This window comes from Vombatus ursinus, unplaced genomic scaffold (assembly GCF_900497805.2).
Source record: "Vombatus ursinus unplaced genomic scaffold, bare-nosed wombat genome assembly UNPS02015255.1, whole genome shotgun sequence".
Classification (NCBI taxonomy): Eukaryota; Metazoa; Chordata; class Mammalia; order Diprotodontia; family Vombatidae; genus Vombatus; species Vombatus ursinus.
In genome coordinates, this window is record NW_020955033.1 from 10,914,517 (window position 1) to 10,932,669 (window position 18,153).

The window sequence follows — 18,153 nt, forward strand, 5'->3', positions numbered from 1 at the left end:
ATGCATGAAACTATGAAGAACAGAATATAGTATTTATTGGGGCCAAGAGTTGGTTACCTTGGACTTAAAATAAATCGGTGGGGCCAAGGTCACATTATTGGCTCTATGAGACCCACTTAAGGATTGAGGATGGATACTATTTTCCCCAGATGGATAAACCTGTGCAAATCTTTTAACAGGCCAAGTTATTCTACTATGTTAACAATGTTTGGGAGGGCTAAATGGGGAAATCAATAAGAATGGTTGTTTCCATTAAACTCTTACCTCTATTAATATCTTGTGTGAGGCTCAGCAAGCAAATAACTCCCTAGGCACACCTTTTAAGTCTGATCCCTTCCCCAGTTAATATGACTGGGCATAATCCATGGTAAAGGTAGGTTCAGGTAAGGAATCAGTAGGACAGCTAACTCTTGCAATTGTTAATGTAGGGTAAAATTCTAAACTATTTAAAATAACTCTCTCTCCTGACTTAATTTTCTATTGAAAGAAATCAAATTAACATGTCCTAATTATTTATCTCAGGGCATTTCAGATCAACTACCTAGGAAAACAAATACAGTACAATGTGTCCACATTGGCAGATTATTTCCAAAGCTGGGAATAACACTTCTTAATACCCTCTTTTATCATGACAACCAAGCTTACTGAAAACAAAACTAAACTAAAAACCACAGACAACATGCCACTGAGACATTTCTGATGTGATGCATCCTTTTTAACAGATATGATAAGGCAAAGGGGGTGGGAAAGGGAGGAAAGGAATCCAACTGTGAAGAATATAATATCCCCTAAAACAAAATAAATTAGAATGATAGAAAGCACTGCAATTACATTATTTCTGTTTCTGTTGTTTGGCTTCTCCACAGGGAAATGGGATACTGCACCCTGGACTTGGCTCCTATCGGACAACCAGGCAAGCTACACAGAGTTTGGAAGGGCCTATGCAGTCGTCATGGCAGAAGGCCCCACAGCCCTTGCACACAATCATGGCTTTCAGCCTGCAGGAACATTTCAACTCTAGCTCATCTGCATTGCTGTTGTCAGCAAAGTTTTGAACTGGAATCTGAGCATTCTGGGTAGAGAGGCCTGTAGTAGTGCTAGAAACACTTCCCAAAATTCCAATGGACTTTTCAATTGCAGAGGCTGCCCTTTTGAAGCTTGTGCTACCAAAGTGTATAGCTGGGTAATTTCCACAGAGCTGCTGTGGTGGCTGTGGCTGCTGGGGCTGCACCTGTATTTTCTGAGCAGCTATTTGGGTAAAAGGCTTTTGTGGCTCAGAAAGTATATAGGAAGAGAAATCTGCATTTTTTAGCCCAAAGGCTTTTAACTGTTCTTTCACTTCATTCTGGTCATAAGACACTTGCTTCATACTCAGTTCACAGCTGCTCAGACCTTCCTCAAAGGAAAGAGGTTCAGATTTTATATTGCTACATATGCTGGCTGGCTGTGGCCAACTGAGTCTTTTAGTGGTTTCCATAGTAACTGGTGGTTGTTTTTGATCAGGTGGGACTTCTGCATTAGGAAGGGAAGGCGGTATGGGAGGTGGGGGTGGTGGGGGCGGAGGGGGCGGAGGAAGGGGTGGGGGTGGTGGTGGTGGGGGATGCACCAACGATTTATTCTGGATGGCATGTACAGTACTGCCCATGTCATCACCTTCCTTAATGGGAATACTGGGTGATAACACACTGGCCAACCTTAACTGGTGAGAGGTTGCTGGAATTCCAACCTCTCCCAAGCCCTTCTGGTCCAGATGCCTGTTGAAGGCAAATGCATGGCAGCCAGCTGTGGCCTTGGAAGAGGCCTGTAACAGAGCAGCTGAAGGAATGGGGCCCCGTGCAGTCATAGGCATTTGGTAAAACTGCTGTCGGTGTGAGGTACTGGCGTCTGGGTGAAAGCTGCCATTCTTGTCAACGTGGAACAAGTTCTGCTGGAAGCTACAAGAGGGAAGCAGCCTCTTCTGCTGCTTCATCTCAGGGCTGTGAGCAATTCTGCTCTGGGCTGTGTGTTTGCTCATCCACTCTTGCTTAAAAGGCTGGCTGTGCCCCAGCTGACTCATGTTGGAGTTGATGACACACGGTGCCACTTTAACATCCGTGTCCATCAGCAGCTTTCCTGGCTCACATTTCACTTGAGCATGTTCCCCCATAGTTCTGGCCATTCTCTTTTTTGGGTGGTTTTCTCGCTTTCTAATCTGCAGTGGCACTAGAGTCCCTGCCAAGTAGCCTTTACCATCTGGATTTGGAGAGCTAGCAGGAGTTTCGACAATATTCCTCTCAGATGCTGTTTTGCACACCGAGGGAGTCTGCAGAGGCAGGGGAAGCCGGTGAATTTCTAGTTTGGCTCCCAACCGGGGCTGTGGCAGTGCTTTTTCTAAAGGCAGGTTGCCTTGTAATAACTGTGTCACGAGGGGATTATTGGCCTCTACAGATGACAGACGACAGCCTGAGTTTCCTCCACCTGGGACTCTCTTTATTGATTCTGCGGCCAATGACAGAGTCTCTTCCACGGAACTGGAGATAGATGCCTTAGAGTTTGGGGTTTGCTGTGTACTTGGGGTGGCTACCTCAGACTGGGTAGGCATTTCTGGTACGGAGAAATCTTCAGTGTCCATTCTAAAGCACTTGTCAATTTCAGGGCCTTCTGACTTCACAGGAAGAGCGATTTTTGCCATAAGATTCCTAGGGTGTAACTCTGAGACATGGGTATAGCTGGAATGTTCTGTTTTGATCGTCTTTGGGCAATTCTGCTCCAGGTACTCCTTATGTTTATTTGTAGCAGTTGAATGGCTGGCTGCAGAAGGTTCTGTACTCATCACATCGTCACTGTTCCAGCAAATCAGGTTACCCGTATTATACTGATTGCTACAGGTAGTGTCTGCTTCACTTTTGAAAGAAGTGGGGCCTTGTAACTGTTCAGCAAATCCATGACTAGGTGTAGTCACCTCATCTACTTTATCAGGAGAAGCAAGAGGTAATTCTCGGAGATGGGTGCAGGTGGAATTCAATGATTTGCCATCCTGCTTTGCTGTAGGAGTAGCAATGAAGCCCAAACCATGTTCCATGTTCTCACCTGTCACTGGTTCAGGTCTGTTGATAACAGACACTTGAGGGCATGCCACATTCTGTAAGGCTGTTTCTGCACTTTCAATGGAAATGGTAAGTGATAAGCTGGAGCTCAGTGTGGCACTGTGATCAACAATGACTTTGCAGGGAATCGATCTGTTCACTGCTGCTGGTGGATGGCCTCCAGGTGGGTGCTGAGGTTTGCCAGAGTGATCCGTTCTACTTCTGACACCTGTACTTTTTTCCAAGCTTTCAGTACCTACCTTGGTAGGGCTGTCATAAGAGCTTATTGTTAACATGTTTCCAGTAAACATAGCAATAGACGGGCATTTAGCTGAGGAGTCTGTGACCGCAACCCGATCACTGCAGCTCACAGCTGCTCTCACAGTGGTGCTCGTAGACATGCCGGCCTGCTCATCGCACCCAGGCATGGCTATCTTATCAGAAGGAAATCTGCCATTGGCTCCCACTGGGGGAACCAGGACAGAGCTGGGAGGGGTATGATTTGGCAAATTATTTCCAATGGAGGGAGATGGCACAGTGGTATATTGACCAGAGACTAAATTATTATTAGCACTGTTGCTTGCTATTGGCAACCTTTTATCATCAACAGAGTTTGGTAAGACTGAACCCTCTGTGGAGGTCGGAACAGAAGCACTATCAATACATTTTGGTACAATGGCTACGCATGTAGTATCAGCTCCCTGGATGGTTTTTAGCATACTTAAATTACAAGCAGAGCCTGCAGTATTTGTACTGTCAACAGACATTAAAAGAGAGGATTTGTCAACAGAACTTGCAAAGGGAAGTTCTTTAATTGTTCCCGACATGGCAGTGCTGCAAACAGACACAGGGACAGAACTTTTATTAAAAAGAAGGGGCATACCACTATTTTCAGAAGAGGTAGATGAAATAACTTTCTCAGACAAATGTGACATAGGTATATTTTCATCAGAACTGTGCAGAGATATGTCAGTAGCAGTTTCTGGTAGCTTGGCAGGATTAAGTGACTGCTGCAGTAAAGTGGCAGTCTCCCGGAGGGGAGCGGACTTGTTGCTCGGAGACCTGCAGTTTGGATTCACAATAATGACACCCGTTGAACCTTCCATTTTTGCATCAGGAGCAGCTGACAATTCCAGAGGAGGAGAGCCATCCTTTGAGCTGAGCTGTGGCAGCCTGGCCTCTTTATTTGTCTGCAGTAAGTGTGCCCGAGCTTGATGCTTTGCAAAGAGCTTGGCTTTTGTTTGTTCTTTGATGTGTGCTAGGGTCCTGGTCTTCCCACCTTCACCTGGACTCCCCATAGCTCCTGAGACTATGCTGGCTGCGGCCGCCATTGCAGCTGCAGCGGCAGCCTCTCTCTGAGCCCGGGCCTGTTGGGCTCTCGCCTTGATATCTGCAAGGGTCCTGGCACCTGTGTTTCTCCCTCCACTAACTGAGGTGCTAGGGGATGCTCTAGACTCTGGCTTGGAGACTGGCTGGCTCTTGATAATAAAAGGAGGCCCAATTTTTGATAACTGGATCTGAAGAAAAAAGAAAAAAAGGGGAGGGGAGGAATAGAAATATTATTTTTCCACCACAACGAATACACTTACTTAGCTATTGCATAGTGAAGGACATGCTGCACTCACATCACTTTTATTTTTAAGAGGAATAAGATATAACTAAATCCTTGTGATGGTTAGGGCTTTAGGGCATAAAGACAGGCTGATTCACCTCAGCACAAGTATGAAAATGATATAGTCATCTGCCACTATTCATCAAGCATTCTCTATCCGCTTTTAATCTGTTTAAAAACCAAAAACTGCACTCACTTGGGAAAAAAAAAAGAAGTAAGTACTCTTGTTAACACAAGAAAACAACTAGAAAAACAAACCATTTTTAAAAATGTGTTTGTGGTTGACTTAAGCTCCTCAGGGGTATTTAGTTCATAAGTAACCTTGCTTTCTAGGTATTAAGAACCAACTCTCTTTGAAGTTTGCCTATTCTTACTGTGGTTTACTTAAAACAAATAAACAAACAAAAAGACAATACACTGACCAAGAGTCAGGAGACAAGTTTTCAGCCCGAGTTCTGTCACCAATGATATTTATTGTGGGATGAGCCTTTCAACCTTCTCTTAACGTACAACAGGGATTGGATGGTGCCTTACTTAACCTCACAAGGCTTCTGTGAGGATTAAGAAAAGGAAAGTACATGCAAAGTGCTATCATATTCAGGGTACAGGGACAAGACAGAGTGTCATTCTTGGAGTTAGGAAGACCTAAGTTCAAATCCAGCCTGTAGGCTAGATTTCTTATTGGAAAAAGGGTCAAGTGGTTTCTACCTCATAGATTGGCCATACGGCTCAGTTGAGAGAATAGATGGAAAGACCTTAAGGCACTATTAGGTCTTGTGAGTGTTATTAACATCAACAACAATAATTATAAATCTATTTAATCATAGTGGATAGAGAGGCAAATTCTGGAGTCAGGAAGCCCTGGGTTCAAGTCCTTCCATGGATATATAATTGCTGTTTAATGGGAGGCGAGTCACTTCAATACTCAGTGCCCCCAAGAGCTACCTAAAACCACAAAAACAGAACATCTGCTGACCTTTACCGTGGTCAGATTTCTTCACTGAGTGTTCCCTATACCACTGAAATTATAGGTATGAAGAAAAAAAAAGGTATAAACTGAAATTACAGGGATCATGCTTTATAGCTAATAAAGAATGTGGGTCATCTAGCTTTCTCTGAAGGTAACAAGGCACCCTCTTACTAAAAAAAAATGTCCGCACACTGTTGTCCATCTTCTCTCATTATTCTAAGACTTATTCTCATATTATTCTAAGACTTAAACCACTTTAATTTCATTCTTTGATCAAGATTTGACATGAGTTAAATCTAATATCTAAAATGTTTTCCCACAGAAACTCCTATCATATTCTAGTGACAATAAAAAAGCCACTGATAACTTTCTTCTGGATAACATTTAAAATTTTCTATTTTAATCTGAACTCTATTTAATCTGAAATTTTCTATTAAAATCATGTTACCATATTCTGTAGATGCCTAGCAAATTTTGATGCAATGGTTTTGTTATTCAAAAGAGTAAACCACAGAATCAAAGGATTATAGCTTCAGAGCAGGAAGGGACCTCAGAGACCCCTCCAGTTCAACCTCCACATGATACAGATGAGAAAACTGAGATCCAGAGAGGTTAAATTACCAAGGTGGTAAAGAAATTGTAACTTAGGTCCTCTGACTCCAAATCCAGTGTGTTCATTCCACTCTACTAATAGCTGAGGCTTCTATGGAACTGCAGTTGTGGGGAATGCCTTATGCTTCCCCAATATAAGGGGAGCTTGGCTGTGAGATTTTCTCATGGGAAAGCAAGAAAGCCGTTATTGAGGACAACACATCCTCCACTAGTTTTCCCTGTTCATCTTGCTATAGGTAACATCCTAACTTAATGGGGAAAACTATCATTCATATCAATCTACTTTACTCCCCTTACTCAAGAGGCACCCCTCTCATACCCAGCAGTTCTGTGACTAGATAGAGCAGGCCCTTTGAAACTCTTCCCTTAACTTATCTAACCAGAAAAATAACTGGAAAATAAAACTCAATAAACATAAAAAAGTTGGAAGTCAAATTATAATAATTGCCCGTTTCCTCTCCTTCTGAATGGATGATTCCTCCTAGAACTTCCATTTAAGTGAGCACCCAGGCCAGCCATGTCTCTCATTCCTGTGCTCCAGATTTCCACTACCATGCCCTGTACCAGGTACCTTTGTCTCTTCCCTGCTACCCTTTTCCAGGTACCTTATATGTGTTTTCTTCCCTATGTAAGCTCCTTGAGGGCAGGGGCTGCCTGTTTTCTACTTATATTTGCATTCTTAGTGCTCTGCACAATGCCAGAGCACGCAGTAAGTGCATAATAAATATTTGTTATCTGGCACACACACAAAAAAAAGCTCAACATAGATTGTTTTATTTGCAGGTCTTGCACATATGTGGACTTGTTGCCACACTTTAGAGTACACAGTCATGAAGGAAAAAAAAAACTAACATGAAAAGTAATCTTTTTTTTTATATTTAATAAACCTTATAATAAGGCTTATTACTACATGCAATGCATCCTTCACATTTTTATATGTTTAAAGCTTCAGAAATCAAAAGCGCAAATTTTTAAATGTTCTCCACGTTACTGGAATAGAGTACAATTGATGAGGAGCTGTTTTACCAAATAGAGGGACCAACTAGTTGAGACCTGAAAAACCAACCAGAAATTGATTTCATGTGCTTTCTGCAGAAAGCATGAATGTAGCCACAGGAATATGAACAGATCATCACAACGAAGAGTGTTCATTTCATGCATTATCAACATGTGGTTTGTACTTTTACACGTGCTCAGATTTCATCATACTACAAAGACAACAAAATTAATATTTTTGCAACAGAGTATAAACTAAAGTGTCTAAAAACCAAAACATGCAAACAAGTTCTATTCCTAACATAACCAGTCCCCTACTGACTTTGGGGAAAGCATTTGTTCATTCAAACATTCAGTGAAATTTCTCATTTAGTAGACTCCATAGATGGTCTTAGATGAAAAAGCACTGAATAAATAAGAGCAAAATATAGCATACAGAATTTTGATTAAATTAAAAGCATTTTCTCCAAGATTCATCCTTTATATTAATGTATGTTCATAGAACCACAGAGCTGAAAGGGATCTTAGAGGCCACCTAATCCAACTTTTAGTCAACATGAGAACCTTCTGGATAACATCTCTGGCAAATGGTCTATCACTCTGGCAGAATGCAGTGCATGAAGTAGAAACTTAATAAATATTTAATGAGTGAGTGATCATCCAGTCTCTGGCTTATGTACTTCCAATGAGGGGAGCTCACTAATGAACAAGGCAGCCTAGCTATAACTATTCAAATTAGAATCTACCTTTTGGGCCTGCCTACTCATTTACCCTAGCTCTATTCTCTAAGGCAACACTAAATAAGCTAGTTCTTCTACAATATAAACTTTATATAAATGAAGTCTATTATCAATGTTAGATCCCTACTTCCCCAAACCCACACTCCTATTTTCCCGTGTCTCAATGATTTCTAGTGACATTTTTAAGTCTTTTCACCACCCACGTTGCCTTCTGGATTGTCAAGTCCATTCAGGCAATGCTTCTCTTAGTTTGCTTATGCAGGACTCATTTTCATTAAAACTTTACTATTTGAGTGCTGAAACCTACAAGAATATATGATGCCATAAACTTGGTTTATGGCAGAAAAATGAAAACCTGGGGGTAGTTCGTTATGTATCTATACTAACTCTCATTACTCAGGCTTGTCAAAGTTCTTTGCCACATGATCCACGCATTAAAAATTGACTGAGTACTACTACAACAACTAATACTACTATTGCTAGCATTTATATAGTGCTTATATAGGTTTGCAAAAGTTCTTTACAAATTTTATCTCATTTTATCTTCACAACAACTTTGAGAGTTAGGTGCTATTTCCCTCATTTTGCAGGTGAAGAAAGTGAGGCAAACAGAAGTGATTTGCCCAGGGTCAGACACAAGTGCTTGAAGCCAAATTTGAATTCAGGACTTCCTGACTCAAGGTCCACTGCTCTACTTTGCTTACAGAAGAAAAAAGCAGGACAATGAAGCCTTGCCCCAAATCACACAACTAGGCAGTTGTGAATCAGCAATAATAAAACTTGCCTCTCATGCCTTTTTGAATAAAATCTTACAATCAACATTCACTGAGGGGGGAAACCACAAAACAAAGATTTCTGGACAGTAAGGAATCATTCAATTACTAAGTTTATAAAGAAGAGAGGAGGCACATACAATAAAAGGAAAATAATTTTTGTTTGTGAAATGTAGTCAATGGCTACCATCTACTCAGTATGATGGTTAATAACTGAGGAAACAATCTGAGCTATATGATTCTTTTAATAAAATAGGCATAATAAATGGGTTGATAAACTCTCCAGTCAGTCCAAAGACCTTGAATACAGAGTGAGACAGATTTTTATGTATTAAAAACAATCAAATAAAATCAATTAATTATAAGGAAACAATTATCCAGGGTATAAAATTAGGCAATCTGATTTCTAATTGGAGGAAACATTAGGGGTTTTCCAAGTTGAGAGGGGGATGAATAGGTTTTGTTGTCTTTTTTTCCCGTAAAATTGAGAGATGCCAATTAATTGCATCCACCTGCATTTATGAAACAATAAGTGTGGCTTATACCATCTAGTTTACCATGGATGATTTGCAGAAAAACAACAAGAAAGAAAAGAATACATGTGCCAGCACAAGATGGAGTCAGTGTTCATGAAATATATTCTAATTGGTTTTCTTGATTCCCACACCAAACTAAGTCCATTTTGTAGCTGGCCTTCATTCCATCTCATCAACACCCAGTACAGACATTCAGACAAAGAAAGACAGTGTGTGTGTCCCTCCCTCCCCGCCCCATCTTGGTCTCTCCCTCTATCTTTCCCCAACATGGCCCCAATTACTTTCTGTTTCACCCTTACTGAAAACAGCCTCAGACCTGATTATATGATGGTGCTAAGCCATTCTTAAGTTGCTCGAGATCATCTATAAAGTGGATAAACTCACTTCAGATTCGGAAAGAGCTGCCTGAATGGATAAAGAGAGTGGAACAATGCCCCACTTTCTGTCCCTTTACATGACTCTAAATGTTCCAATACCGTACCTTGAGAGGTGGTACCCTGGGCTCCTCTCGTGGAGGCTGCTCTTTTTCAATCGGGCTGGTGGCTGAAGTACTACGGGCTGTCTGATCATCTTCTATTCTAGCTCTCTTCTCCTTACAGATTCCAAAACTGTGCTGTTCTATAGTTTTCCTCTTTGAGATCTCTGGTTCCCTATTTTCATTTCTTATCCCTTCAGGTGACTTGGCAGGTTCTGAGGACTTAGAGGAATGGGAACTCTCCAGTCGAGTCTGTGTGCTCCCCTGCTTGTGTGTTTTACTTCGAGATCCTTCAGAAAACGAAGCCTTATCTAATGAGGTATACTGTTTGTCATGTGACTTAGCTGGAGGAAGCTCATTGTTCTTACCCACGGCGCCTTCAGATGAAACAGATCCCTCGGATGGTGTGGCTGTACCTTTCTTTTCAATTCTTTGCTGGACATTATGATTTTTAACTTTCGTCACTTCTGGAGGAGAGAGTTCTGGAACAGATGCAACACCAGACTGCTCTGTTTCTGCAGGAGATTGACACAGCTGCTGATTCAGGTATTTACTGTGAGTATCTTCAGCTGTCAAAGCTTCAGGGGCAACAGGTGGTGGATCCAGTTCGATAGTTTCAGGGGTACTAGGATGCACCGTCTGGTGAGCCATAAGGCTCTCTCCTGGAGGTTGAGAAAGCATAGAATTTTCATCTTTAAGAGGGGAAAGTGGCTCTTCAGACATGGAAGATGAGTTTCTTGGCTGATGAATAAGCCTCTCACTCGTGGAAGAACTGGAAATTGGAGATGTTTCTGAAGGGATGGGTAAACTGGTTACAATGGATGTCTCTGTCAGCAGTACTGAAGACACTGAAGAGGTTTCTGATGTCAAAGGCAAATCAGACATTGGTGATGTTTCTGATGTTAAAGGCAAGTTAGATATTGGGGAGGCTTCTGATGTCAAAGGTAAATTGGACATGAGGGATGTTTCTGATGTTCCAGGAGAAGTGGACATTGGAGATATTTCTGACATCAAAGATGCATGAAGATTTTCATCAGCAGGCTTTCTATTACTATCTGTGTCAGTGTTTTCAGTGCTGGACACCTCAGAACAAAAGGTTGTTTCAAGGGATGCTGGAGTACAGGGCTCTTCTGAAATGGACTGCGTTTCCCCGCCTGGGGATGTCAGACCAGTGGATGCTCCCTCTGGGCTCTCTGAAGAGAAGGATGTTTCAGAGACACAAGCATTTTCAGAAAGCTGTTCATCAGGCTCACTCTGTAGCTCCATATCTACAGCAATGCCTTCAGCTGAAAACAGTCCTTCTGCAGCAGGAGGAATACTCTGTGTTTCTGGGATACTGGACTCTTTTGTGGACTCTGGCTCCTTATCTGCTGTATCACTGACAGAATTCACAGAGGAAGCAGAAGGGGCTGGGGATTCACAGTCATCTAGCTGATCAATAACAACAGCCATTTCTTCCTGAGGGGATTCCAATTTCTCTTCCACCTTAATTTCAACATGAGGCAGTATATCTATAACATCGTTCATCATGACACAGGCTTCTACATTTTCTTCAGCAGGCACTATCACTGCCTCCTCACTTGGATTTGGGGGGCTCCCAGATTCCTGGGAAAACTCTGGTTCTGTCTTATGATTTTCATCCTGGCATTCACAGATAGTGGTTTCTACCTCTTCTGCAACTTCTTCCTGAATCACAGATTCTTCAGGGATCAAGATATCCTCTGATTCAGATTCTGCCATGATATTCTTAATTGGGACCTGTTCCATGGAAGCACAGAAATCAGTTTCTGGAGAAGGTAGGATTTTTGTGCTTTTTGGTAATTGCTCTTCAAAGGATGATGGTGTAGACGGACCAGGCAAACATGAAGACCCACACAAAGGAGTGTTGTCATCACCATCACTGTTTTCAACTGAAGTGAGCTTCATTGATTCTTCTCTTGACATACCCAGCCTGAGTAGAAATTATAGACATTAAGTTACTATTCAATTATAGAGAATTAATGACATCACTTGGTTGTTTCTCAGATGCTCTATTTGACAAATTTGAATCTATATATGGTAAGTAAATACTTAATTTGTTTGAGCTAGTTTATAGTTTATAGTACCTCGATTTTCCCACTGGTTTTAAAACTGTGACTAAAATTAAACTACTTTTCTGGTTTAAGAATATAAATACCCAAAGAATGCAAGCTTTCTGAAGGCAAGGATTCTGACTTATTCATCACTGTATCCATCCACGGTTCTTTTAACAGGGTAGGCACACCCCCAAATAAATCTCTCTCTCTCTCCCTCACCTCCTTTTCCCCTGACCCAACCTATGAATTCACTTGTAGAAGGAAGGAACTTCTGATAGAGAAATTCTCTCTATCAATTCATATCCACATGTGCTATGCAACTTTGTCTCCAGGAATTGCCTGGGGCACTGAAGGTAAGTGTCTTGCCCAGGGTCACACAGTCAGTATGTGCCAGAGGCAAGCACTGATCCCAAGTCTTCCATTCTGAATCTTGTTTTCTATTCACTGTCAGAAAGTGATCACAATACCTCCAGCAAAGATTCATTAATGTAAATTAAAATTAGCCATGTCCTTTTTCGTAATCATTACTAGGTCAAGTTTTCTTTTTCACTGTGACAGCATTATACAATGGGTAACAAAATTAAGGTGAGTAAAATCAGTACTTTACACTAACTGGACTAATATTTTTATAAGCACCTGTCTCAATGTGCCAGAAAAAATAAATACATGTGAGAATGGGTGTATAACTAACAGAAAATCACAAGCCACCAAAAAGAAAGAGAAAAAGGCAACAGAAACATAACCTACTACTTTGGCTGTATTCTAAGATACAAAGTGAATCTGACAAGAGAGAATTCTGCAATGTCCCAGTAGATGTTAAGATTCAAAACCTGATCCTGTATTATAATTTAGAAGAAAAAAAGAATGAGCTGTGAAAGTGTAAAGGCAAACTGACTAAACAAGTTCCCTATTTTTTTTTTAAAGGTAACCTACTAGGCTCTGACTTAGCTTTGTTATGTTTATAATGCCAAAAGTCTGGTACAATAAACAGCAGTCTATGTTTCGAATAGGGACTATCTTTATTTTAAGTATTATCATAACTGAAAATACTTCCGTCGAGGACTGCATTATACTCAAGACACTTTTTAGATGAATATATGGCATAACTCTAGTAGTACTAGATGTTGGAGAAATATTTGCTGCTAATTGAAATTAAATTATTGTGCAACGAATAAGAACAGGCAAAGAAACCGAGCAGAGGACACCCCAAAGAAAGGTCACAGGAATAACATCCAGGAATGAAAAAAACTGGATGAACAAACACTTCTATCTTTTACCTAAAAAGTATTCATGAAATCAAACAGATTGAACCTTTGATCATTTATCTACTCACTTAAATTATCAAGGCTGGGGCTATTAAAGGCAAAGTCCAAGATAAGATCTTGAAAAATCAATCTTTGCTTCCTCACCTCTACCTAAAGATGGATTTAAATAATATTATAAAGTGGCTTATATGTTTCCTAGCAGTTGAAAAATAACTGACTCTATTCTAGGTGGCCTGCAAAAAATGTAGAGGGAAAACATCCTCTATATTTTTTGATGGCCACCGGAAATCCTCTGGCATGCCCGTGGGCCATTAGTGGTCCAGGTTGTGCAGGTCTGGACTAGAGGATAAATTGAGAGCAGAATAATTATGTAGAAAGAGAATCCAGGAACAATCCTTATCAACATCACCATTCCTTGGGACTAAGAAAGGAGGGATAGGTGAAAAGGATTCAGGGAACTACACACACAATCTGAGTCAACAGAGAGATTGGACTGCCATAATAATGAAATCTTAGATCAAAGATAGTATATGAAGGGGGGCAATTGTCCCACTATATTCTGCATTGGTTAGACCACATCTGAAGTAGTCTGTTAAGTTCAGGGTACTATATTTTAAAAGGGATACTGTCAAACTGGAGGGAAACTAGGCTGGTAAGAAGATTTGAAACCATTAAGCTCACAGAGGAAAAAAGAATAGCATTTGAGATGCCCAAAAGGTCTCAGGAGACCAGACTCAAAGCAGCAATAAGCAATAAAATCCAAGACTTCAAATTTCTACACACCACTTATGTCTAACAAGTGAAGTGAATTGGAAGTGATAATTGTAGGGAAGGGGTCTTATGCCTAGAATACACCTCGGAAAGGGAGGGAAGAGAAGTAATAGGACAGGCCAACAGCACTAAATATTAAGACATGCTCAAAGCAGGTGGACATAGTTGGGAACAGCTGTATGAAGACTAATAGCACCAAAAAAAAGACGTAGAGTATCACTGAGGAACCACAAATCACCCAAATAGAAAGAGGACATAGATAGGAAGTTCAGAGGCAAAAAGTAGAATGGGGAGGCAGGGCTTCAATCAGAAAAGCTTTTGCTAAGGATCTCCCTCTTCCCCAACCCCAACCCCCTGTGAATGAGCTAAGATGCTAAGACAATGAAAACACAGATTTTTTTTTTTAAAAGGCTTCATTGATGACAAAAGAACAATAAAAGAAAGGATAGGATGACCCTTACAGGTGGAAGAAACAATGATAATGGACAAAGTAGAGGTGTTGTTGCTGAGTTCTTTGGGAACAGGGTCAATTTTTGGTCTTTCTTTGTATTTCCAGTGATTAGCACAGTGCCTGCAACATAGCAGGTATTTAATAAAAGCTTGTTGACTGACTGCTTGACTAATTATTTGCCTACTCTTTTCTCTGTCAAAGAGGATAATATTTGGATTGTAAAGAATAGAATGAAAATGGTTTTTAGAGAGTCAAGACTCAAGATTAATAAGGAGATAGTAAAAAGCATCTATTTAACCTTCATGAGTTAAAATTAAATAGGTCATACAGTCCAAAGAGATCAAAGAAAGAATAAAAAGACCCACATATACAAAAATATTTGTAGCAGGTCTTCTTTGTAGTGACAAAGAACTGGAAACCGAGGGAATTGCCTGAGAAGTGAGCAATGGCTAAACAAATTACGGTATGTGAACAAAACAAATTATTATTGTACTGTAAGAAATGGGTGATTTCAGAGAAACCTAGGAAAACTTGTATGAACTAATATAACCAAGTAAGAAGAACCAGGAGAGCAGTTTAAACAACAGCAGTATTGTAAAAACACACAACTCTGAAAACTGAAGAATGCCACCATGAACCACAATTTCAGAAGACCAGTAAGGAATTATGCTATCTACCTCCTAAACAAGAAGTGATGGACTCAAGATGCAGAATAATACATAGAGTTCTGGACAAGGCCAATGTGGGAATTTGTTTTGCTTGACTATAAATAGTTGTTATGAAGGTTTTGTTTTTCTTTTCTTCAGCTGGTGGGGAAAAGTAGGCAAAAAGGGATAGGGTTAAGAACAGGGTGGTAAAAAAAAAGAAAAGAAAAAGGAAAGAGAGTCATTGAAGCATTTTAAATAATGAACAGAAGGAAATCCATAAGGAATCAAGATAAGCAGGACAGCTTTGAAAATTCTATGTTGGATTTGTTATGTACTTAAAGGGAAGAGCAAGCTGTATGTGGTAGAGACTTGGAGTTTCAAGTGCATTTTCTTTTCTCTCCTTTGCTATATATAAGGTTACTCATTTTGTTTGCTTTTAGTTCAGAATAAAGGAAAATAATTTTTTAAAAAGAAAAACCAAATAACCAGGCCAGGACGATTTACATCCCAGGTGAAAGAACATGATTACTAAGGGACCTTCGCAAGATCAGGAGGAAAGGCAGTCAGTCAGGCAACAAGCATTCATCAGAGCCTATTCCATGCCAGGCAGTGTGCTAAGTATTGGAGATACTAAAAAAAATGTAACAAAGGCAATAAAGAAAGAGATAATAAAGAAAGGCAACAAAACAAAACAAACAAAAAACCCAGTCTCTGATTTCAAGCAACTCCTAATAAGGGAGATTACAAGAAAACAACTATGTACAAATAAGACATATACAGGATAAACTGGATTTAATCAACAGAGGGAAGGCACTAGAATTAAGGGGGATCATAAAAAGCTTTTTGTAGAAGGTGAGATTTCAACTGAGACTTGAAGGAAGCCAAGTAGGGCAGGACATGGAGATAAGGTTAAAGAGAATTTAGGGAATGGGGGATAGCCTGTGAAAATGCTAGGAATTGAGAGATAAAGTGTCTTGTTTGAGGAACATGATGGAGTGTCTTGTTCTAGAAACAAATGGAGTGTCTTATTTGAGGAACAGCCAGGAGGCCAGTGTCCATGAATCATACAGTACATGGCAGTAAATAAGGTATAAGAAGATTGGAAAAGTAGAAAGCAGCTAAGTGATGAAGGGCTTTGAATGTCAAACTGAGGATTTTATATTTGATCCTAAAGGTGATAGGGAACCATTGGAGTTTATTGAATGGGGGGTGGTGTGACATGGTTAGATCTGTGCTGTAGGAAGATCAATTTGATATCTGAGCGGAAGATGGACTATAGTAAGAAGAGACTAGAGGCAGTGAAACCAAGCAGCAGGCTATTGCAATAGGAACAGGAAGGACACCAGTGTGTCACTGGATCACAGAGAATATGGGGATAAAATATAAGAAAAAGGAAAGATAGGAAGGGGTCAGGTTATGATGGGCTTTAAAAGCCAGAGGATTTTATATTTGATCCTGGACATTAAAGGGAGCCATATTCTATGTTACATAGGGTGATGATTTGGTCAGATTTGCACTTTAGGAAGACAAGTGAGGAGAGACTTTAGGCAGAGACCAATCAAAAGGTTACTGCATAAGTACAAGCGAAAGGTGATAAAAACCTTCACGAGGAGGGTAATGGCAGTGTCAGAGGAAAGAAGGGGGCAAACAGCTGTTATGAAGCTCAAAGTAAAATGTTGAATAGGAAGACAGAGACATGTTATGAAGGTAGAAAACAGGACTTGGCAACAGATTTTACACGGAGGTACGGGGGAGAGACAGTGAGATTGTCAGCCTGTGTGATTGGGAATATGATGATACCTTCAACAGTAAGAGTGATATTGGTGAATGGAAGTGGGCAAATATAGTTGTCCTGATTAAAAAAAAAAAAGGAAGAGAATAGAGTCTTCAAACTACATTCTAGTGAACTTGACTTTTAATTTCTGTAAATTTGAGTAAATTCCTGTAAAATTCAAAAATGTGTTCTTAAAGAGATGATTACTAAACATCTGAAAAATAAAGTAGGAATCACAAAGAACCATCTTGGCTTCATCAAGAATAGGTCATGTTAGATTAAACTAATTTTTTTATTTAATTACTAGACTAAAAGAAGAGGGGAATGCTATAGGAATATTTTATCTAGATTTTAGCTAAGCATTTGACAAAGACTTTCACACTATATATGTGGGTAAGATGGAGAACAATTTGCTAGATAATAGCAGTACTCTCTTTTAATTTTTCATTGCAAATATATAGTATTATATTAATAATATCAATAGTGGGCTTTTATGGATTAACTTAGGGACCTAAAAATGATCTGTGACAAGATTACTACCAAAAAAAAAATGTACTCCAAATGGCAAAAGAGGAATGAGGAGACAGTGGGTTCTCATTCAAGGGAAGTCTTCAAGTAAAGCAAGATTCCCTTTTGGATAGATTCGAAAGAAAAAATTCTTGTTCAGTTATGTTTTGAATTAAATAGCCTCTAAGGTCCCTTCCATCTTTGGGATTTTCTGATTCTGTATAGTGAAGTGGATGGCCAGACCCTAACTGTAGCTCACTGTCAATGTGGAAGTTGGTCTTTAGTGGAATGCCTCAAGACTTTATGATTCATCACGTGCTGGTTAACAATTTTATCCATTATTTGAAAAAAGGCTTAGATGGCATTCCTAGCAAAACTTAAAAAAAAAATGACACCAAGTTAGGAAGGATGTTGACATACTCTACAAAAGAATTCAGCTTCAAAGAGATTTCAAGAGGTTAGAACAGTGGGTCACATCTAAACATGAGATAAATTTACCTTAACCAAGTTTTATTCTTATGTTCAAAAGATCAACTTTACATGTACAAGATAGGGGTGACTACACAATCTGATAAAAATTATGAAGTTTTAGTGATTTGAAAGAACATTTCAAGAGTGTGATGTGGCAATTTAAGAGAAATGGAGGAACCAGAATTATTAGGAATGTGATACTATCAATACACTTTAGTTCACTTCAGACCACGTAGAGTACCGAGATAATTCTGGGCTCTAATTTTTTGGAAGAACACTGAAATTCTGGGATTCTGTGATGAGCAGAAGGGATAGGGAAGGAAGTTGGTCAGAATGAAAAAGGTCTTAAAGATTGTGCCACAGAACGATCATTTGAAGGAATTAGAGATGTTTTGCCTAAAGGAGAGAAGACT

General features: G+C 39.9%; 1 protein-coding gene across 1 annotated transcript in view; it reads right to left on the reverse strand.

Annotated features, from left to right (window-relative positions):
* Window positions 1-898: 898 nt before the first annotated feature.
* The window catches only part of LOC114031694 (putative Polycomb group protein ASXL3), a 205,001-nt gene continuing 187,746 nt past the window's right edge, over window positions 899-18,153 (reverse strand). Inside the window, exons 10-11 of the mRNA XM_027846847.1 lie at window positions 9,786-11,730; window positions 899-4,582 (exon numbers count right to left, since the gene is read on the reverse strand). Of these exons, the coding sequence (XP_027702648.1) occupies window positions 899-4,582; window positions 9,786-11,730 (5,629 nt within the window). The remainder of the gene's footprint in view (window positions 4,583-9,785; window positions 11,731-18,153) is intronic.